Below are 19,442 nucleotides of genomic sequence, written 5' to 3'. Positions count from 1 at the left end.
TCCTTCTAATTATTTTATAATATGTCTCAATTAGGCTTTGTTTAGTCCACTAAAAACTCAGGTAAACTGATATAAAAGATGAGTTGAATGCAGTGAGGTAAATAATGTAAGAAGTTGTAATTGCTAGCTACTATGAGAGAGTGTCCTTGGCGGTTAATTTAGTATTAAATAGCAGAGTGTTATTTTAGTGTGTTTATTTTTCTCAGTTATTTTTAGTTTAAGCTGCCTTAATACGTTGTGATACAATGTTTGCACTAATGGTGGAACAATTCAAATATATTAATTTGTGAAGTTAATATACACATTTTGAATATAAATAAAATACTAAGAATAGAGCATTGTAATGTAAACAGAAGTAGGCACTTTATACTTTTGTATGTGAATTGGGAGAATTCATGGTGCCTGAGCAGGTGATTCACACTTAAATAATGTTAAGACTGACGTGCAGTGCAGTTTTACCACCAGGCAAGCAGGGCGGGATGGTCCAGATGAAAGGACAAGAAAACCACATGTTACAATCAGCAGCCTAAACACAACTTCTGAGTGAAATATGAAAGCATGTGGTTGTTTGTTCCAATAGATTTTTTTTCTATCAGTAACTATTTGTTAGGTATCTGCTTAATTCACACTGTTCTTCATGGGAACGAAACATAGTCCCTGACTGTACTGCAATTGATATTCTAGATGGAGATAAGCCTAATGAGTGAAAAGACACTTGAAATCTAGGCTTAGTGCTAGAGGAGAGATAAATCAGGGTAAGGGGACAGAGTGCAGGTCAGAAAGAGAGGTGGTGTTTTAGGCATGGGCTCTCTGATGAGGAGACATTTGAGCAGAGACCTGAAGGCAGTGCGGGAGTAACCCACTCTGCCCTCTGAAGACGAAAGAAACAGAGGGAACAGCAAGGGCAGAGACACTACATTGGAGGCATAGTTGCTGAGTGTAGGGCTGAGAAAGTAGGCCCACGTGATAGGAGAAGAGTGGACAACTCAGGGAGCAGACGGAGATGAAGACAGAGGCAGGCACTCACATGCCACGGGGAGGATTTTACGCTGAGGTAGGAAGCCTTTGGGAAAGTTTGAACACAGAAATGATATCCCCTGAAAGTTGTAAAAAGACAATTGTAGCTACTGTGTGGAGGATGGACATTAGCTTTGTGTGACTGTTAATCTTTGAACAGCTGTGCCCTTGAGTTTGTAATTAATCCTCGATTGTTGTGGGCCATGTTTCAATGCCAAAGGCAACACAGGAACATCTTTACTGTGTAGGTGGGTGATGTTAGTTATGAATTTTGTCATGGTGAGTTCTTGGGAAGATAACTGATTGGCCACACAAAGAAAGATCAAAGCACAGGGGTAGTTTTCAAGGTGACCAGGAACTTTGAATAAGTGCGGATATATTTTTGCTCTGCTGTTATGGCTTTTTTTTATATTGTTAAAATTCAGATGAAATGTCCTTGGCAAAACTTTCTTCTGATATTGAATTACTCAGGATTCTTAGCAGGTTTGAAGGTGGAATAGTTTGTTTTGTTTCAAGACAAGCAGAGGAGAGGGAATGAATTTAGAACCTACTAATATTGAAAACCATATTCTTGCTATCACTTTTCAATTTCTAAAGTTGTCAAATATGGAAGGAATTGCTGGAGATTGTGACATTGTTAACAGTAGTACAGGGACATTAGGCCGCTTGTCATTATTGGTAAAATTGTTCACTGATTATTGTTTTTCTGTGGGACACATAGAGACATATTGAAAGCTTCTAAAAATATCATGCCCTTTGATCCAGAAATTCCAATTTCAGGAATTTATCCTAAGGGAATAGTCTAAAATAAGTATAAAATAATTATAAGTGGTGTTTAAAATAGCTTTATAATTACACACACACAAAAGAAAATAATATTCAACACCAGGCCATTGGTTAATCAATTTTTAGTAAAATCTTACTAGGCCATTTTATGCAGTTATTGAAGAATCTGTTTTTATTTAATGGAATGTGGAAATAGTCACAATGTATTTCTGCATGAATAAAATGGGATGAAGTGCTACTTACAGTAAGAGTCAAGTAAAAAAAAACACTCAAAGATCCACAAAAAATGTTAACTTGTAGTTCTTTCTGCATAAGAAAGAAATTAGGTAAAATTAGGATTTTTGAAAACTCTTCTTCTTTGTTTTATATTTTCAAGATTTAGCTAATAACACATACTATGTTCACATTTAGAGAAAATACAGTCTATGTTGTTTTAAAGTATGTGTTTTCATAATAAAAAAGCTAACACTGTAGTACAAGAATATTTTGGTATTTTATTATCTTTTCTCTATTTCTATTGTTGCCACTATGGTAGACGCCCCAGCCCCCTTCACCCCCATTCCCACTCAGTGCCTGCCCCACCTTCCCTCCGGCTGTCACCTTACTGTTGCGTGTGTCCATGAGTCCTGTACATGTGTTCTTTGGCTAATCCCTTCACTTTCTTTCATCCAGCACTCCCTCGCCCCTGACAGCTGTCAGTGTGTTCCATGTGTCCATGCTTGCTCATCATTTGAGTGGAAAAAAGGCTTTTCTAAGAAATTCTCTCTTTGTAAGCCTCTGTCATTTTGCTATGAAAGCTGTGAAAACTGACACTACCTTCGCTTTTCATGGTCATCTTCATGGAGAGGTAAAAGAGAGGAACTTGAGGGAGGAGGGACTAACTAGAGGGAACAAAGCAATGTGTCACACTGCTGGCCTGGGAGTCCCAGCAGGCACTGTCCTCCTTTGCTACAGGAGAAAAATGGTTAAGGTTAGGCCCTGGCCAAGTTCTTGCTTTTAAGGCTCAGTTTCAGAGGAACATCTGAAAACACATGAGCAAGTGAGGCATTTTCTGGTCTCACTCCTAATAAGTCCTTGATGCTCAGGCCAGGGTCTCCTTCTTGCTGACTCGGAAGCAGGCAACACCTGACTGCACAGGCTTTCATCTTTTTCCAAAGCGTAGCCCTCCAAGGCCAGCCGGCAGACACGGGCAGGTGGTGCTTACCGTCCTGAGACAGAAGGACTACATGCTTCATTTTCAGTTCTGAGTGAGTTGTAATTTTCAGATTATGCTAGTACTACTTGGCATCTTAGAATAATTTTTTATTTCAATAGCTGCTAGTTCTTTATTTTAATTATTGGTCATTATTAGTGTAAATTTTATTTCTTTAATTTTGTATTGAGGTAATTTGACATACCTTATATTATTTCTAGGTATAGAACATAAAGATTCAATGTCTGTGTAATAAACCATATTTTTATAGCCTATAGAGTAATTGGAAAAAATCTTTGATGTCTTCTTGGCTCTGAGGAAACAAAACATCAAGAGATCACTGCTAAATCAGATGTCCCCTATTCACTTGTCCTACCATTATTGGGATTTTTAATGCTCTGTCAGGCAAGCAGATTGATACGAGAGGACCTAAAACACTGCTCATTTAAATTCTTTAGTTATGCAGTGTAACATTTTAGAGTGGAGAGGATAATATTTAACTCATACGTTCTATGTTTATAATGTTACTACAATAAAGGTTGACTTGATAACAAACCTAACTATAACCTAATTTTCCTAAGTTGATGTCATCTCTACACTATTATTTTAAAACTTTTCTCTTTGGCCTGAATGAGGAAAATTGATGTTCAAAAATACTTTTAAAGGGAATACATGTGAACTATATGATGTACCTCTTCTCATTTCCATTTTTGTTCTCTTAAGATTAATATAGTTGTCATTTTATTTTCCCCCCAAAGCCACATAAGGCAGATATTTCACTATTTGTTTCCAAGCACAGAAGAATCAGTAAGCAACTAACCTAGAAATTCATCTTAAACTGATCAAGAGACCACATTCTAGTTCTGTTTTTTTTTCCAAGTACTTCAACTGCATCAGAATATCTGAGAGGAAAGAAAGCAAGAAAGCAAAAAAGAAGGGAGGGAGTGAGATCTGGGGGAGAGAGAGGGAGTAAGGGAAGGAATAAGAAAGGGAGGGGAAGGAGGGAGGAAGGAAAGGGTATTTGGGGGACATCGTGTTCCTATTTAGGAGGGCAGACCTAGTGTTATTTGAGTGAGCTTTGTTAACCAGAAGGTGGCATAATGGTGGGTGTCAGGGAATTGGATGATAAGCAAGGGACATAGACAGGGACATGTCAGAAACTCAAGAAGGGGCTGGAAAGAAGTATCCCAAGTCATGAAATCCAGAGACCTACAACCAAGATTGTTCTATCCAGCAAAGCTTTTATTTAGAATGGAAGGGCAGATTAAGTGCTTCTCAGATAAGATCAAATTCAAGGAGTTCATCATCACCAAGCCCTTATTATATGAAATGTTAAAGGGACTTATCTAAGAAAAAGAAGATAAAAAAGATGAACAGTGAAAGGACAGCAAACTCACAGTTATTAACAACCACACCTAAAACAAAAGCAAACTAAGAGGACAGCTAGATCAGGAGCAGAACCATAGAAATGAAGATCACATGGAGGGTCAGCAACAGGAGAGTGGGAGGAGGAGAAGGGGGGAGAAGGTACAGAAAGTAAGTAGCATAGATGGTAGGTAGAAAATAGATAGGGGGAAGGTAAGAATAGTATGGGAAATATAGAATCTAAAGAACTTGAGACACATGTGGTCATAAACTAAAGGGGGGAATGGTGGGGGAGGGGTGTGCAGGGTGAAGGGGAATGAAGGGAAGAAATAGAACAACTGTAATGGCATAATTAATAAAATATATTTTAAAAAAAGAAACTCAAGACAAGCAATTGATATTACCATGTTGCCTAGAGTCAGGCCACATTGGGTGATGCGATGTGTAATAGTCATGCTCATCATTGTCATCATCATGGCTATTGTTTATTAAGTGCTTAGGCACATGTACTACTTCACAGGGGTGGGCAAAAGTAGGCTTACAATTGTTTGTGTGGAAAATAACACAATGATAAATAATAATACAAGAATAAACTGTGTTTCGTGTACTCACAACTATAATAGTACTTTTGCCCACCTCTATATTTCATCTACCCAATAATCACTGGGTAGATATATGCCTCTTTTTGACAGATGAGTAAATTGAGGCTTAGGCTTTGCCCCCAAACTTGCTCGCAGTGAGCAAGGAGTATGGGGCTTTGCATTTTTGAAGTTCTGTGCTAGTAATCAGCTGCAGATAACAGGAATTTCTACAAACGGGTTTTCCTGTCAGACTTACAGGAATCCTGCCATAGCTTTTTGCTCTGTGCACTTGGTGTGAGTATTGAGGTCAGATCACTAAAATCTACTAATGGATGAAATGCTCGTAGCATAGTCAGCTCTGGTAGTTTTAGCAATTTAAAATAGTGGAGGTAATTGGTGTTACAAAAGCCATAACACACACTTCTAGAAAGAAAAAGGCAACCAAACTTTTTTTTTCAATCACTTCATTGCATGTGCATTTAGCAAATCTGTCACTGCTTGTGGCTGTTGTCATTTTTTAAAAAAATGCAAGTATTTCTTTGCATGAATTTCTTTACTTCATGATCTTCTATTGTCTTTTCTTTTTTTAAAAATCATAGCTTGAAAGCTGTTTAATCTTAATAGACTTTAAAAAACAAGGTAACATTTTAATGTGAATGCTTTTAAATTAACCCCATTTGCTGAAATGATGTGTAATAGCTCAGCAATATTCCCATGACTTGTTTTTATGCCTCTTGATATTTTATATGATCTCCAATCAGTTGGCCAGATATTAGCTGAAGCTGTGGAACCTGGCTGCCACAGCCCCTGTGATGCTGAGTCTGGTCTTAGCAGCGCAGATGAGGGGGAGAAGCCCTTGACCGAGCTGGAGACTGACACAGGAGCAGGTAAGGGTACATCATTACTCAGGAAAAACCTTCAGAAATCCTCTGCCAAAGACAACCCCATTTCTGTCTTGCTATTCTTGTTTTCTCCTCCAGCTCTCTTCTTTTCAGCTAATCAATGTGATAGAAGGAGGTGGTTTCTATGGCTTCAGGAGAGATTTAAAGCTGATAACATATATAAATTTTATATTTTTATGCTGGGTGCCTTGAATGAAAAAAAAAAGCAACTTTGGATTATGGAATTTATTGATAGAGATTTTCAGATCAGTCTTGTTTTACTGCCTGCGTTTCAGTTAGTTGACCACGTAGGAAGGTTGGAGACATGGAGAGCCAAGGCACATTTCAGAAGGACTTATCTGAGCCATTTTTAAAATTAGAGAATAATTTATTGTCATCAGCATCTGACCTGGTTCTTGATGATGAGTATTCCAGCTGCAAGAATGCCAATTAGAGTGACGTGACAGGCACAATTCCATATATATCTGGTCAAGTGTCCTGTGTCCTTGAAATCAGGATCCCCCATATTAAGTGGATGACTTTTTAAAAAAAAGTCCTGATACATATGTACGTGCATGAGGGGTTGGGGGCGTTATTCGTTTTACTCATCTTATGGTCTTATTACTTCTACCTCTAATTTTTAATGACGGTCATTAAGCACTATGAGGTATTTGAGATTTTACTCTATTTTCAAGTGAACAAATTAGCAAGCTGTAATTCCATGGATGCTAGCAGAAGACACAAGACTCTTCACTCAGAGGAAAAAAGCCATCGTTACTCACAAAAAAAATGGCATTAACCAGGATATTTGCACTTACACAGTTCTCTGAACTTTGGTTCCCACCAGGCAATGTGGAGAGGGCCAGGTGACATTTGAACATGCAGTGGGCTGACCTTTAGAACAAGGACCCTGAACTTGAAGAGTTCACATCTGTTATAGTGGGCATTAAACCCAAGGAGTCCTCCAAAGGTTCTGCAGTGTGGGCACTCTAGTTGTTAGATCAAATCTGGCTACAGCAAGAACATACAACGTACTGTAAGCAGTGGGAAGAAAATATGGAAGAAAGATTAGCTAGGGTTTTCTGTGCACCAGGCACTGTGCCAATCACTTTATGATTTACTATCACAGGAGTTCTGTGAGTCAAGCAATGCTACTCCTATTTTGTGGATTAGAGAGTGAAGGCTCAGAGAAGCATTGTTTCCTGAGTAGCAGAGCTGGCTGGCATCCTTGCCCAGGTCTGTCTGACTCCCAAGCATTCACTCATTCCACTGAGTCAAATACCTGTTTGTGAACATTGCTTGCTCTCCTGTATTTTTTTCCCAGAAACCCGTAAGGTTACCTTAAAAAAACATGTCATATCTCTGTACTGATATTTCTTAGAAGGGCTTCATTCACCCCCTCCTCTGCTTCAGGAATGTCATGCCTGACCCCCCAGCACCGTGTGTCCACACAATAGTTCAGCTGGATACCACTCATACTTTCTCTCTTAGAATTTAGACAGTATATTAGTACATGGCGAGGAGGCAATTTTATTCCCCTGTTTTCCTGAAAGTTCTTTAAATAATCTATAATTTTAGGGACCAGTTTAGAAAAACAAAGGACTTCATTTAAATGTCTTTCATAACTGATTTTTTAATATATGTCATGTAGGAATTTGAATAACAGATATACCATTAAAGAGACTCAACACATGTTTCTCACCATTTTAATTTCATTTTAAATCAGGTAATAATCTGTAATGAAATAAAATGGACCATATCCCTTTAAATGCATCGGCTACATGTTCTCTCAGTGAACATTTGGTTTAACATTTTCCTCTGGGACCTTCTAGGTACAATTTAGTAAATAACCACTGTGATACTCTGAGGACCACCTACAACAATCAACACCAACCCTACTGATTAGCCTGAAATTCCTGTTATTCTTTTGAAAGGTGATGTCAAAAGTTGCCTTCCAAATACATTTTTTTAAGGAAAATGTAAAATCAGTTACAATTGCTGGCAACAGACAAAAGGAATGCCAGATAGGATGTCCATGCCTTGTGTTAGGAGAGGAAATGAAGTGACAAGACAGCCCTGGGTGGGGGAGCGTCCTACAGAAGTGACGTGAATAGGATCAGGGCTTTAGGTTTCTGATAAATTCTTAGTAATGAGGTAGTAGGTGAAACGGCAAACTAGTAGAAGAAATGAGGAAGACACATTTGCTTATTTTATAGATTTACATAATTTGGAGGTTGACATGCTGGTATGATAACTTATTTTATAACATCTAATCCAGTGTCTTCCATAAATGCAACAATTTAAATTAATAGAAATGAAGATGACCATCTGAAAAGCTCTTGTCTTCCCAAGTATTATTTTGCCATGTGAATATTTGAATGCTTTGTGTGTGTGGAATGACACGCCTTTATTTGTTTTGTGTAGATAATTTCAACAGAAATACATGTGTTTGTTATTAACGAGAAATCAGTTTGAAGCCTTTTAAGAAAAACAATTGAACTTGTGTTATTGAAGTATGGTAGCTAGTAGACCCAGATTTGCCAAGGAATTATGGATGAGAACTGATGAAATACTTCAAGAAGGTTATTTATGTTGAAAATTGTCCCAGACTACAAAGTCTTGTCTTGCTCTGTGATCCTGTTTTGCCAAAGGCAAATCAGTTTCTGAACAAAGATGGGAGGCATCCTGACCCATAATACAAATTGATGTCTTTAGTAAAAAGTCTTACCTTAAGCTACAAAATTATTTGATTACCATGTCTAGATACAGTAGTTTAAAATGTAGGAGCAATGAATGCGATAATGATGAGCTCACACTGTGGTACGATTGTGTTGCTAAATTCCCATGTGAGTATAAAAAAATCTGATCAGAGGACAAGCATATTAGTGGTGCTATAAGGCACAATGACTTCTAAGAAGATGAATATTCATTATTATTCTTATTGCATAATTTTTGGCAGGTTCTAATATGTCACATGAAAGTAGGAGGAGTGTGTGTGTGAGAGACATGAAGTTTTTATTTATTTTCAACATTTTTAATGTTCAATTTTCCTTTATTATTAATGTGTCCAGTAAATTCGATAGCATCTCTTTTCATCATGAAAAGCCATTTTGAAGCAAGTTACAGTCAATGGCATCATAGAATGGAGAAAATGTTTTATATATAATATCATTGGCCCCGCCCTGGTTGGTGTAGCTCAGTGGATTGAGCATGGACCTACAAACCAAAAGGTTGCCAGTTCAATTCCAAGTCAAGGCACATGCCTGGGTTGTGGGCCAGGTCCCCAGTAAGGTGCGCATGAGAGGCAACCACACATTTGATATTTCTTTCCTTCTCTCTCTCCTTCTTTTCTCCTCTCTCTAAAAAATAAAGAAATAAAGTCTTAAAAATATATAATTGACCCCTTGATAGTACATACTAAATATCTCATATTATATAAAATTACATATAATATCTCCTCCTTGTGTACTTGGGTTAAAGTCATCTTGTTCTCTAACTTTATTTTATAGCACCAAATAGGAATTCAGTAGTGGAAGAAAGCACAGTCCGCAACTCAGACAAGGAATCCAAGCCAAAGAAGGAAGAAGCAGTGGAAGAAGATGAGGTCCCTCAACACAGGGATGCTGACACAGTAGAAGAAAAAGGGGGCACAACACTGTGGAGAAAAGCAGGAGCGGATGGGTTTCCCTTGGGGGGGTGGAAGCCAACAGCAGAGCAGCCAGCTTTAGCAGAACTGGTCGTAGAGGAAAAAGAGATCCCTCAGGGCGTAGCAAGCAGGGCAGAGACAGAAGAGGGTAAAAAGCTGAATAAAGAGGAGTTACACCCAACAGGACAAAAAGCAGCAAGAGCCTCTGAAGGTCTGAATGGAGAAGAGTCTCCTGAAAAGCAGACCTTGATGCAGACAGTGCTGGAGACAGAGAAGGCAGCTTCTAAAGAGGAGCAGAGTTCAGGGAAGGCAGAGTTTGCAAGCCAGGCTGCAGCTTCAAAGTCTGAGTGTATTCAGGAGTGTACCCTGAGAGAGGCTGAGAGAGGGGCAGCTGTGACTGAGGCAGAGTCTGAAAAGCCAAAGGTGGAGGAGAGTGAAGAAGAAGCATCCATAGACCAAGGGGACGTGGGACCTGAGCAGGACACTGTGTCCGAGAGAGAGGATGGTTTAGAAGAGGCAACACTTGGGGGAGAGGAGCCAGCCAAAATGAGGGAGGCAGTTATGAGAACTGAAACACCTTTCAGCTCCTCAACTTCCGACAAACCTGAGACAACCGGGATGAAGGTTTTAGAGGAAATCCTAGAAGAACTTGGTAAGAAAGATGAGAAAAGGAAGGAAGTTGAGTCTGAGGTAGAATCGAATAAGGAGGATGATGATAGGAAAGAAACATTACCCGAGGAATTAGATGCAGAAAGAAAGAAGCTGAAAGCTGAGAGGCCAAAAACACCTCTGGGGGAAACTGAATCTGATGGAGAAGAGGTGACAAGGGCAAATGCTCTTCAGGATGAAGACATTTTAGAAGACGAGCAAAAGTTTAAAGGTCAAGAGGGGGAAACTGTGGAGGAATTAAGAACCAGGAAAGAAACACAAGGCCCCCAAAATGAAATGGAGTGTGATGTTGAGAATGAAACACCCAGGGAAGCCTCTGAATTGATTGAAGACACAATATGTCAAGAAGATTCACTGAGAGAAAGGGAGGTGACCATGTCTGAAATAGCACCTGGATTTGAAAAGTCACTGGAAAACATAATAGCTGTGAGGGAAGATGGAGGGGGAAGACTGAGAGAATCTGGAGACACACAGTGTAAGGGCAAAGCAGAGCTGCTCTGCAGAGCGAATGTGTCTGAGCAGGAAGAGGGACCTGGCCCTGAGGGTGAGGGTGTGTTAGGAGCTCCTGAAAGTGACCCCAGAGGACAGGCGCAGGCAGCTGAGGTGACAGTCACAGCCACAGGTGAGGCCCAGGAGTGTGCAGCCACAGACCAAGATGGCCTTGCAGGACTGGAAAAGAGGGAAAAAGAAGGGTCTTTACAAGAGGGACAAGAAGTGGGGGTCATGGCAATGACCCAAGAATGTATTTCTGAGGGAGATCCCATGATGGCAGAAAAGTTGTGTGAAGAAGTGATGGATGAGGACCCAGAGGAGGAGGTGGATAAAGAGTACACTTTGCAGACAGCAGTGATGAAAGCCAGGCACACGGAGGGGGATGGGAGCTTGCAAGGAGGAATGGTTGTGGCTGACAAAGACCTCCAAGGAGGAGGAGCAGCAGAAACAGCCGAGGAAAAGACAGAAATGTTGGCAGATTTGAACACAGCGAAGGGAAAAACAGAAGCAAATACAGCCTCCTCCTTTTCAGATGTTACTGGCGAGGAAACTTGGCACAAAGTGGATGAGTTACTAGGGAAAACAGCAGCTGCAGAGAAGGTGGTGGCAGAGGAAATAGCACTGAGCAGGGAGAGGGTGCCAGCAGTGGGGGAGGGGACAGTGACTGAAGCCTCAGAGGCTGAGGTGGAGGCTCTGGGAGAAGCTTCAGTCCTGGAAGGGAAGGCCCCACAGCTGGGGCGAGATCAGAAGGAAGGGGAAGAAGGAGTGGAGGCAAGGATGGGGGGCTGTGGTGGGGTGCAGGAGTCAGGGGAGGCTGAAGGTTCCAGACTAGGATTATCCCAAGAGAGAGAGTCAGAGCAGGGGAGAGAGAATCTACAGGACATGGAAGTACTCCCTATAAAAGCTGACTGCCCTGGAACCCAAGAGAAGCAAGAAGAGCATACAGTGCAAAGAGAAAGTGAGAACATAGATGTTTCCCTGAACAAAAAGGCCTAAGAGACTTCACAGCAGATGGTGAGTTTAGGCCTGATCATTTGCAGGATTAAACGAATACCCCACCGGGGGTCCCTTCCCCTGTATCAGTCCTTGTATGCACATAGCACACAGGCTTCAGTCTGTGCTGCTTCGCCCCCAGCCTGTCAGGACAGGTTGGGTGAGGTGGCAGTGGGGCCAGAGCACCCCAGGGGAACCACCTGTATTGCTTTTGCAACTCCTAAATCACATCCTCTGAGTGTGCAAGCATAGCTCTCTGAGTCAGTGAGATCCTTATTTCCTTTACAAGGCCCCAAAGGAGATACACAGAGGAGAAGAGGCCATAGAGATACAGCACAGGAGGAAAGGAACACCTCTGTTTCAGAATTCATTTCGCTTTTAGTGACTAAAGCAATGGCTGTGATTATCTGCCTTTAAATGGGCTCTATGCCTTAATTTCTGCAGTCTTGTGAAGTTTAACATACATTTGTATGCATAACATACATAGCCACAAATATATAAAATATTAAACATTAAACATATATAAAAAGTATAAAATATATGTATATCTGTAAAATATTAAAGACTGTAACAAAAGACCAAATTATTTCAAGCATGTCTTGCTTACTTGTTTCCTTGATGCCCTCATATGCTTAGCGCCCCATTTCTACCATCCTGAGTGATTATATTCGGAGTTCTACTATCTTTTTTTATTACTTTTCAGGATATTTTACAGATGTCTTCTGGAAGACTTAAAGAGTGGACAAAGATTCACCCAAACATCTTGCTGGGACTTTAAGTTTCATCTTTAAAAAAGAACCACTCTGCTTGTCTGAACTGGTTCCTAATCGGTCAGTGCTGGTCGGAAGCACCGCGGGCACCTTGAAAACGTGGGCTCCGAGATTCCTAAGGGAGGACGGACCCTGCGGCTGGCTCACAGCCAGTGGAGGCCGCGCGTCTGCTTTCGAATCAAATCGTCAGCGTTCAGATGCTTGAGTTTCACCAAAGATCACTGAAAGGCCCAGTCCTGCCCCGTGGGGTTTGTTTAAATTCCTTTCTATTTATAATCAAATATCAGTCCCAGTTTCATACATGAGAGTCTTATTTAAAATCTATATTTGGGGCTTTAATGACTTGGTCTGTGAAAATGTGGTCTGAAGGTCCTTCAACATATACTCAATGCTAGAGATCGCTTCAGACCTATAACATGATTCCATGGCATGCACAATCACTTATAAATAGTCCTTCCTTCTATTTATGCCTGACACGCAGTTTAGAGTGGAAATCTTATTTCAAAGCACCCGTTGTTTCTTGTCTGTGTTTCTGTAGTTCTGCTTTCTGAAGTAGCCTGGGGAATGTTCGTGGAATTTTGTCCCTGGGGGCCTCATTTGTGGGGCCACTCAAATGTTAATCATAGTAGGAAATAATTTAGCTGGTGAAATGAATAACAATAACTATAGCAGGTAAACATTGCACATGAGCACATGCGCCCAACATTCTAGACTCTAGACTGTTTTGCTGATGCAGTTCAATGGAAAAGAAACTTGGATTAAGTTAGCATGCTACTCACCTTCCCAAGTTCTGTTATTTCAAACCTGTGAACTGACCTCGGAGGGCGTTATGAATCAACAGTCACAATCACTGTCTGAATTACTCCCTGATGTTGCTAGAAACCGTTGTGCATCAGGGGGCCTACCGGGAATTTTGATTTCTTCAAAGACATCTTTGTTCATATACCAGCGCTCCAAAGGACACATATGTTTGGCTATCTCTTCTCCATGTGAGGAGGTGAAAGAAAATTTCCTAAAGCAGTAATTTTTCAGCTGGACCACACATTAGACTTTTATGAGACATTTTCATGGATGCATGAGTGATTCAACCCCCGGTTCCATTTTAAAGACTCAGATTTAATTAGTCTTAGATGGGTGTAGGCATCAGTTTTTGGTTTTGTTTTTTTGTTTTTTAACCTAGTTGATTCTACTATATAGCCAAAATTAAGACCTATTGCCCTAAATCATCATATAATCCACGCTGGCTCCTTACAGTGACTCTCAAAATGTGATTGGGGTATGAGTCTCACTTGGAATGCTACTTCCTGCCCTCATATCACACCTATTAAATCGGAGACCATGTGGGTGGGGTCTAGCAGTTGGGGGTTTTAACAAACCCTCCACATAATTCTCATGCAGCCTAAAGTCTGGGAACTGCCCTTTTGGACTGTTGATTGTACTGAGGATTAGTCTCCATCAAAAAATGGATTGTAGAAGCATTGCAAACTTTCTCTCTTTGTCTTTTTTTTCCGTTGCTTTTCTAGTTTTCTTTCTTTCTCTAGGAAGGGGTACTCACTATGAAAGTGATGAATTCAGCTTTCAACTCATTTTTATCATGACTGTAATGATGTGTATGTGAAGTCCTTCGGTCCCGCCCCCGAGTGAGGATATGGCACTCGGGGCACATCACAGATCCCCTTTGTTTTCTGAGTGAATTTCACCTACATTATAGTCAGTTTCATTTATTACTGAGCTGCATTGCTGTGAAACTCTACAGTATTTGTTCCTTGATCTCCACCTCAATGCTACAGAGCACTTTGAATACATAGCACTTTATGGGAAAAATTGTAAACTTGTTAATTCCCTTGGAGAAGGAGTTTTGTACAATGTGTTAGATGGAAACTGCATTGGATTATTTTTATATTTAACACATTCCATCGAAACATTCTGCACCATGATTCAACAATCTGCATGTGGGTTTAACTGTGAAATGGTGTTGTGATAGTTGGACTAAATGAATCCTTTCTCGGCAAATATTATGTTGATAAAATTATTGGTATGTTCTGCTGAGCTGATTTTTTCCTAGTTTCATTACCAAAATCATAAATAAACCATATGTTTACAGATAAGACATGGGAATGGTTCTCTATAAGTGCCTAGATTTTAAAAAAACCTTTGTTCTTTCCTTACAAAATTTAAACTCCACAGAGCAGAGAAAATTACTTTCATTGGACTGTATCTGTTTATATTGACTATCTGTATTCATACATGTCTTTCACATGCATGGGATCATTCAAAGGAAAATTATCATTACCATATCGTAAATAAGTAAATGGAAGCTCAATAAACTTAAGTGGCTTGTTTGAAATCACTGTCAGTCTCAGGTCTTCTTACTCTAAACTCCATTTTGTCAAATATGCTTCCTTCTAAGAAGACGTGTATACAATATGCTAAGATGCTACATGTGAAACTACATATTTCCGTTTACTCATACAAGGAAGGAAAAACTTAACAAAGAAAAAAAGAAAAGTGAGCTTGAGAATGCCTTTAAAGGATTCTAGCAGTATTTACTTTCTGTTCTCTTAAATCTCTTGCTGCAAGCCTTGGTGACAGGAAAGTTTTTTTTTTTTCATGACACAGGTGGTATGGAAGGGGAAAGATGAAATCTAATCAATATATCCTGTATTTGCAAGAAGAGAGTTATATTTCCTACCACTTTCAATCAAAGAATATGGTAAATTATTTTAAAAATTCAAGAAAACAATAGACAACCAAAGTAAAGGTAGGTAGAATTAGGCTACTTAAATATTTTGAGTTAAGCCTTTTCTATGGCTTTATGCCCTCTTGTGTTATAAATTTAAAGTAGAGTTGAGTTTCTTAGCACTTCTAAGATTAATAATTTTGCCCCAGTTATTGGCCTTAGAAAATGATTGAGAAAAGAAAAGAAAGCTTTGAGAAAATTTATCTGGTAAATGAAATATTCCCACAGCTTCAAGGACAGCCAGGAGAGGCTACATGTGCCCTTGGGTAATATGTCCTTCCAGTCTTCTCTAACACCTGACTGTGTCATTTAAAACAAGTTCCCTGTCACCATGCCCAGGGGCAAGAGGTACAAGAAAACAGGAAATAAATGCAGCTAGAATTGTTTAAAAGTCACTCTCAAACTCACCCTTCTTTTTTTGTAAGGTTTTTTGTGGGTTTTTTTTTTTTTTGCCTTGTATCAAACCCTGTGACAGAACTGTGCTCTTCAAAATAATAAATAATATAAACTCTGTAAGATAAAATGCCAGATGTTTATGAATGCAAATTCTTTTTGAAATTCCTTCCAGAGTCTCAGATTGTTTAATAATCTTTGCAATCCTTACAATGTTTTGGAATAATGCAATACCCCCATTTTTTAATTAGGAAAAATAAGGTACACAGAAAATTTGTGGGACAGAGAAGCTAGTACCAAAGTCTATTTGAGAACCAGCTCTCTGCCTCCTGTGTGAAGTGTATCTTGGTCTTTAGTAAATATCTACTTATAATGAAAGGTTATGTTAGAGACAGTATAGGAGCCCCGGCTGGGTGGCTCCACTGGTTACGGTGTCGTCTCCTACACCAGAAAGGGTTGTGATTTGACCCCTGGTCAGAGGACATACCTACCTTGTGGGCTCTGTCCTTCCAGAAGGGGTGCATTTGAGACACAACCAATCCATGTTTCTGTCTCTCTCCCCTCTTTCCTTTCTCTCCAAAATCAATAAACATATCCTTGGGTGAGGATTTAAAAAAAACAAAATAATAGGAGCTATCTTGCAGTTGCACAGGATCCTGGTATGAATGTGCTGCAGAGACCTTCAGGCTGCTGAGGCTGTGCCCCTTGCAGGAGGTGAAGGTTTTCAGGGAATTCACTGGCAAGGCTGCTTTGCATTTGTTGAAGCTCCGCATGCACTTTTGACCTCAAGTGGACTTGAGAACTGGCCTGTACTCAAGGTCTTCCTTTTTGCTAGTCCCCACTCCCTCTTCACAATAGATATGGACTCTTCATTCATGCATTAATGTTCCTGTGTCATCTCCAGGGTGTCACAAATAACAAAGGGACAATTTGGAATAGGGTGTACTGTTGAGAAAAGGAACTAACTTCATGACTGGTTAACAAATCCTCTGCAAATCAAGTGGTTTTCAATTCTTTGTTTTCAAGAAAACTAAATGAGGACCTAATTGTATTGTCAGCTGATAAGCCATTCACATCACTTTTGGCATTTTCTCAGCCTGGGATTTTTGGTAAATCCCTGAAAGGAGTTCAAAGCGCACGGTGGCGCACGATGGTGCCCCACTGCCATTCCCACCCACTCCTGTAGGTGGCAGGCGCAGATGCGGTTTCCGCGCTTGTTCATCAATACAGATGAAATGGAAAGTGGCATAGAATACTCTTAGTTAGCAACAAATGCTACTTGTTGACAGATAACAAAAACTAATTAAAAATAGAAATTACTACCTGAAAAGACGCATTTCTATTGTTATTTTTCTGTATAATGTTTATCAAAATTTATGATGCATGTGTAATTTGCTTTGGTCAAAATGTATATTCCTAATTAGTAAAATAATAGCTCAGCCTAGAAGAACTTAACATATAGAGCCCGATGTTCATAAGAAATTTTAAATTTTAATTGATCTAATATAATTCCAGAAAAATACGACAAAGGGTGATCCAGAAAAGATTTTCAAGCATTAAAGTATATTACAATAGGATAAAAATCTGCTGCAAAGTGGAATGAAAATGTAAATTTTTGTTAAGACAAAATAACGCGAGATTTTCTCACGCGAAAGAAGAGCTTAGCCATGTGCTTTTGAAAATGAATATCGTAAGTCAAGTTCCCGGAATACACTCTAGAAGGGAGGTTTGTATACAGATGGTTTATTGGGTCGTTCTCTTGGTCATTCTACTGCGGGAGAGGATCAGAAATGGTGGAGAGAAAGGTGGGCTCCGATGCATTTACCCCAGAAGCTGCAGCCATCCCATGGGAGCCCCAGAGCTCGGACGACTGAAGAGCTAAGGGGCAAGGTCCCTATGCCCTTCTGCAGACCAGTCACTGCTGCTGGCTGCCTCCCCAGAAGGGATCATAAGCTTTAACCAGGGGGCTCTGTTCAGTCAAAGGCACTTCCCGTGAAAAGACTCAGATGTGAGGCCGCGACAGCCCTGGCTCCGAAGGCGCAGGCTGGGGAGGAGGTGTGCGGATGGCACCACGCCACATCCAACACGTGGATAAAGGTGACACCAAACTGTGATGGCATTTTGATTTCTTTGGCTACAATGAGGGAAGAGATGTAACTATTTTATTTTGAAACATTCCATTTTATGACACGCTAGAAATTATATCTGTAACTACTATTTTAAACTTATATGACAATTTGTGGATGTCAGTAAAAGATGTGTGAGGGGATTCTGACAGTTCTTCAAAGCGCTCTCAGTGGTTTGTGAGCAAAACTGTTTGAAGAGCACTGTTGAAAGGAACGCGGTGAATAGCACAGGGCTGTGTTTCTCAAGCTACGAGGCATGACAGACACCACAAGTGAGTCGCTGAAATTTTGATTCATGAGTAAAGTTTGTTTTGGCTACAGAGTATTAAAGTGATACCTGTCAGAAGAGTAAATAAGTGGGTCATGCAGCTTGGTGCTGCTGCAAGGGAGAAGTCAGAGGTTAGCGCAATGTCCAGCTGTTTTTCAGGAGGGAAGTATTCCCCGAGTGCCTGAGTGCACAGGCAGTCGACGACTGTACTCAAACAGAAGCTCAGTGCTACAGAGCAGAGGTCAGCAAGGGCCTTCTGTAAAGAACTGAACTGTATACAGTTTAGCTTTTGTGGGCAGTAGAGTTGTAACTACTCACTCTGGCCATTTTAGAGTGAAAGCACAGCTGTAGACAATACTCGAACAAGTGAGTGTGGTTATGTTTCAGTCAAACTTTATTTACCAAAAAAGGAGGAGTGCCTGATTTAATGTAAGGAATGTAGTTTGCCAGCCTGTGTTAAGAAGCAGAGTTCTGTAACTATATAAACTAATACGCTGCAGAAATTTTAGTTTTCAAAAATATACTTTAATCAGGAAACTTGGAAGCAACTAGTACAAGGACCGTAATTGCTCTTTAACCCCTTGAGGGAGTGGATAATTTATTAAAATATTTCTCCTTCTTTAAAACTGTTATTAAATTTTACCTAGGTTTATAATCCCTCCACCACCCTCCCTGGCACATCTGTTAAAAATGCAAATGGGGGATGTTGTGAATAAGGAAGAGGAACTGTCAAGTTCTGACTATTCCATTTGATGTATCACAGGCTGACTCGCTCTTCAGTAGAATGTCAGCTCCATGAGGAAGGGACCCGGTCTATTCTGGCCCACATTCAATTCCCTGTGCCAAGAACAGGATCTAACATGTGCTCACTGTCTGGTACATGAATGACTAAACGAGCTACAGTGAAGATTGAAGTAATGTGTTCTGAAATTTTTCAAAGATTTTATTTATGTAGAGGGAGGAGAAGGCAGAGAGAAAGAGAGAGAGAGAGAGAGAAACATCAATGTGAGAGACGAACAGAGATTGGTTGCCTAGTTGCCTCTCACACAACCCCCACTGGGGACCAAGCCACATCCCAGGCATGTGTCCTGACTGGGAATTGAACCAGTGATCTTTCGGTTTGTAGTACGATGTCCAAGCAACTGAGCCACACTGGTCAGGGCCTGAAAAAATTCTAAGCTTGATTATGATTGATGTTGGTAGGATTCTGAGAGTATACGAATTTGTTGACTGAAGAGAAAATGTTTTTATAAAATATTAGAGGTGATAGGGACATTGGAGATCAAAGACCCCGAAGTGCCTTTTTGGACATAACACGGAAAAAGCAGAGGCCCAGAGGGTCTGAGCAGTGGGTCACACATTGCTTATGGAAGAAACAAAATTAAGATTTTAGAGCTTAAGAACTTATTTTACTTCACAGTGGTGCCCCACAGTAGAGACACAGAATCCTAATTTCTAATCGAATTCATTCTCTAAAACTTGATTTTTAAAATAAGAATAGCTAATTCAGTTCTTGTGTTACA

At 40.1% G+C, this 19,442-nt stretch overlaps 1 protein-coding gene across 1 annotated transcript in view; it reads left to right on the top strand.

Moving 5' to 3' along the window:
* The window catches only part of ERICH3 (glutamate rich 3), a 110,322-nt gene extending 97,409 nt beyond the window's left edge, over nucleotides 1–12,913 (top strand). Inside the window, exons 13-15 of the mRNA XM_053655531.1 lie at nucleotides 5,703–5,828; nucleotides 9,332–11,643; nucleotides 12,326–12,913. Coding sequence (XP_053511506.1) covers nucleotides 5,703–5,828; nucleotides 9,332–11,625 — 2,420 coding nt within the window. The 3' untranslated portion in view covers nucleotides 11,626–11,643; nucleotides 12,326–12,913. The remainder of the gene's footprint in view (nucleotides 1–5,702; nucleotides 5,829–9,331; nucleotides 11,644–12,325) is intronic.
* Nucleotides 12,914–19,442: the final 6,529 nt, after the last annotated feature.

Source organism: Artibeus jamaicensis, unplaced genomic scaffold (genome assembly GCF_021234435.1).
Source record: "Artibeus jamaicensis isolate MK-2021 breed Jamaican fruit bat unplaced genomic scaffold, CSHL_Jam_final scaffold_1019, whole genome shotgun sequence".
Taxonomy (NCBI): Eukaryota; Metazoa; Chordata; class Mammalia; order Chiroptera; family Phyllostomidae; genus Artibeus; species Artibeus jamaicensis.
Note: the sequence above shows the minus strand (reverse complement) of the source record. Positions and strands in the feature narration are given on the sequence as shown.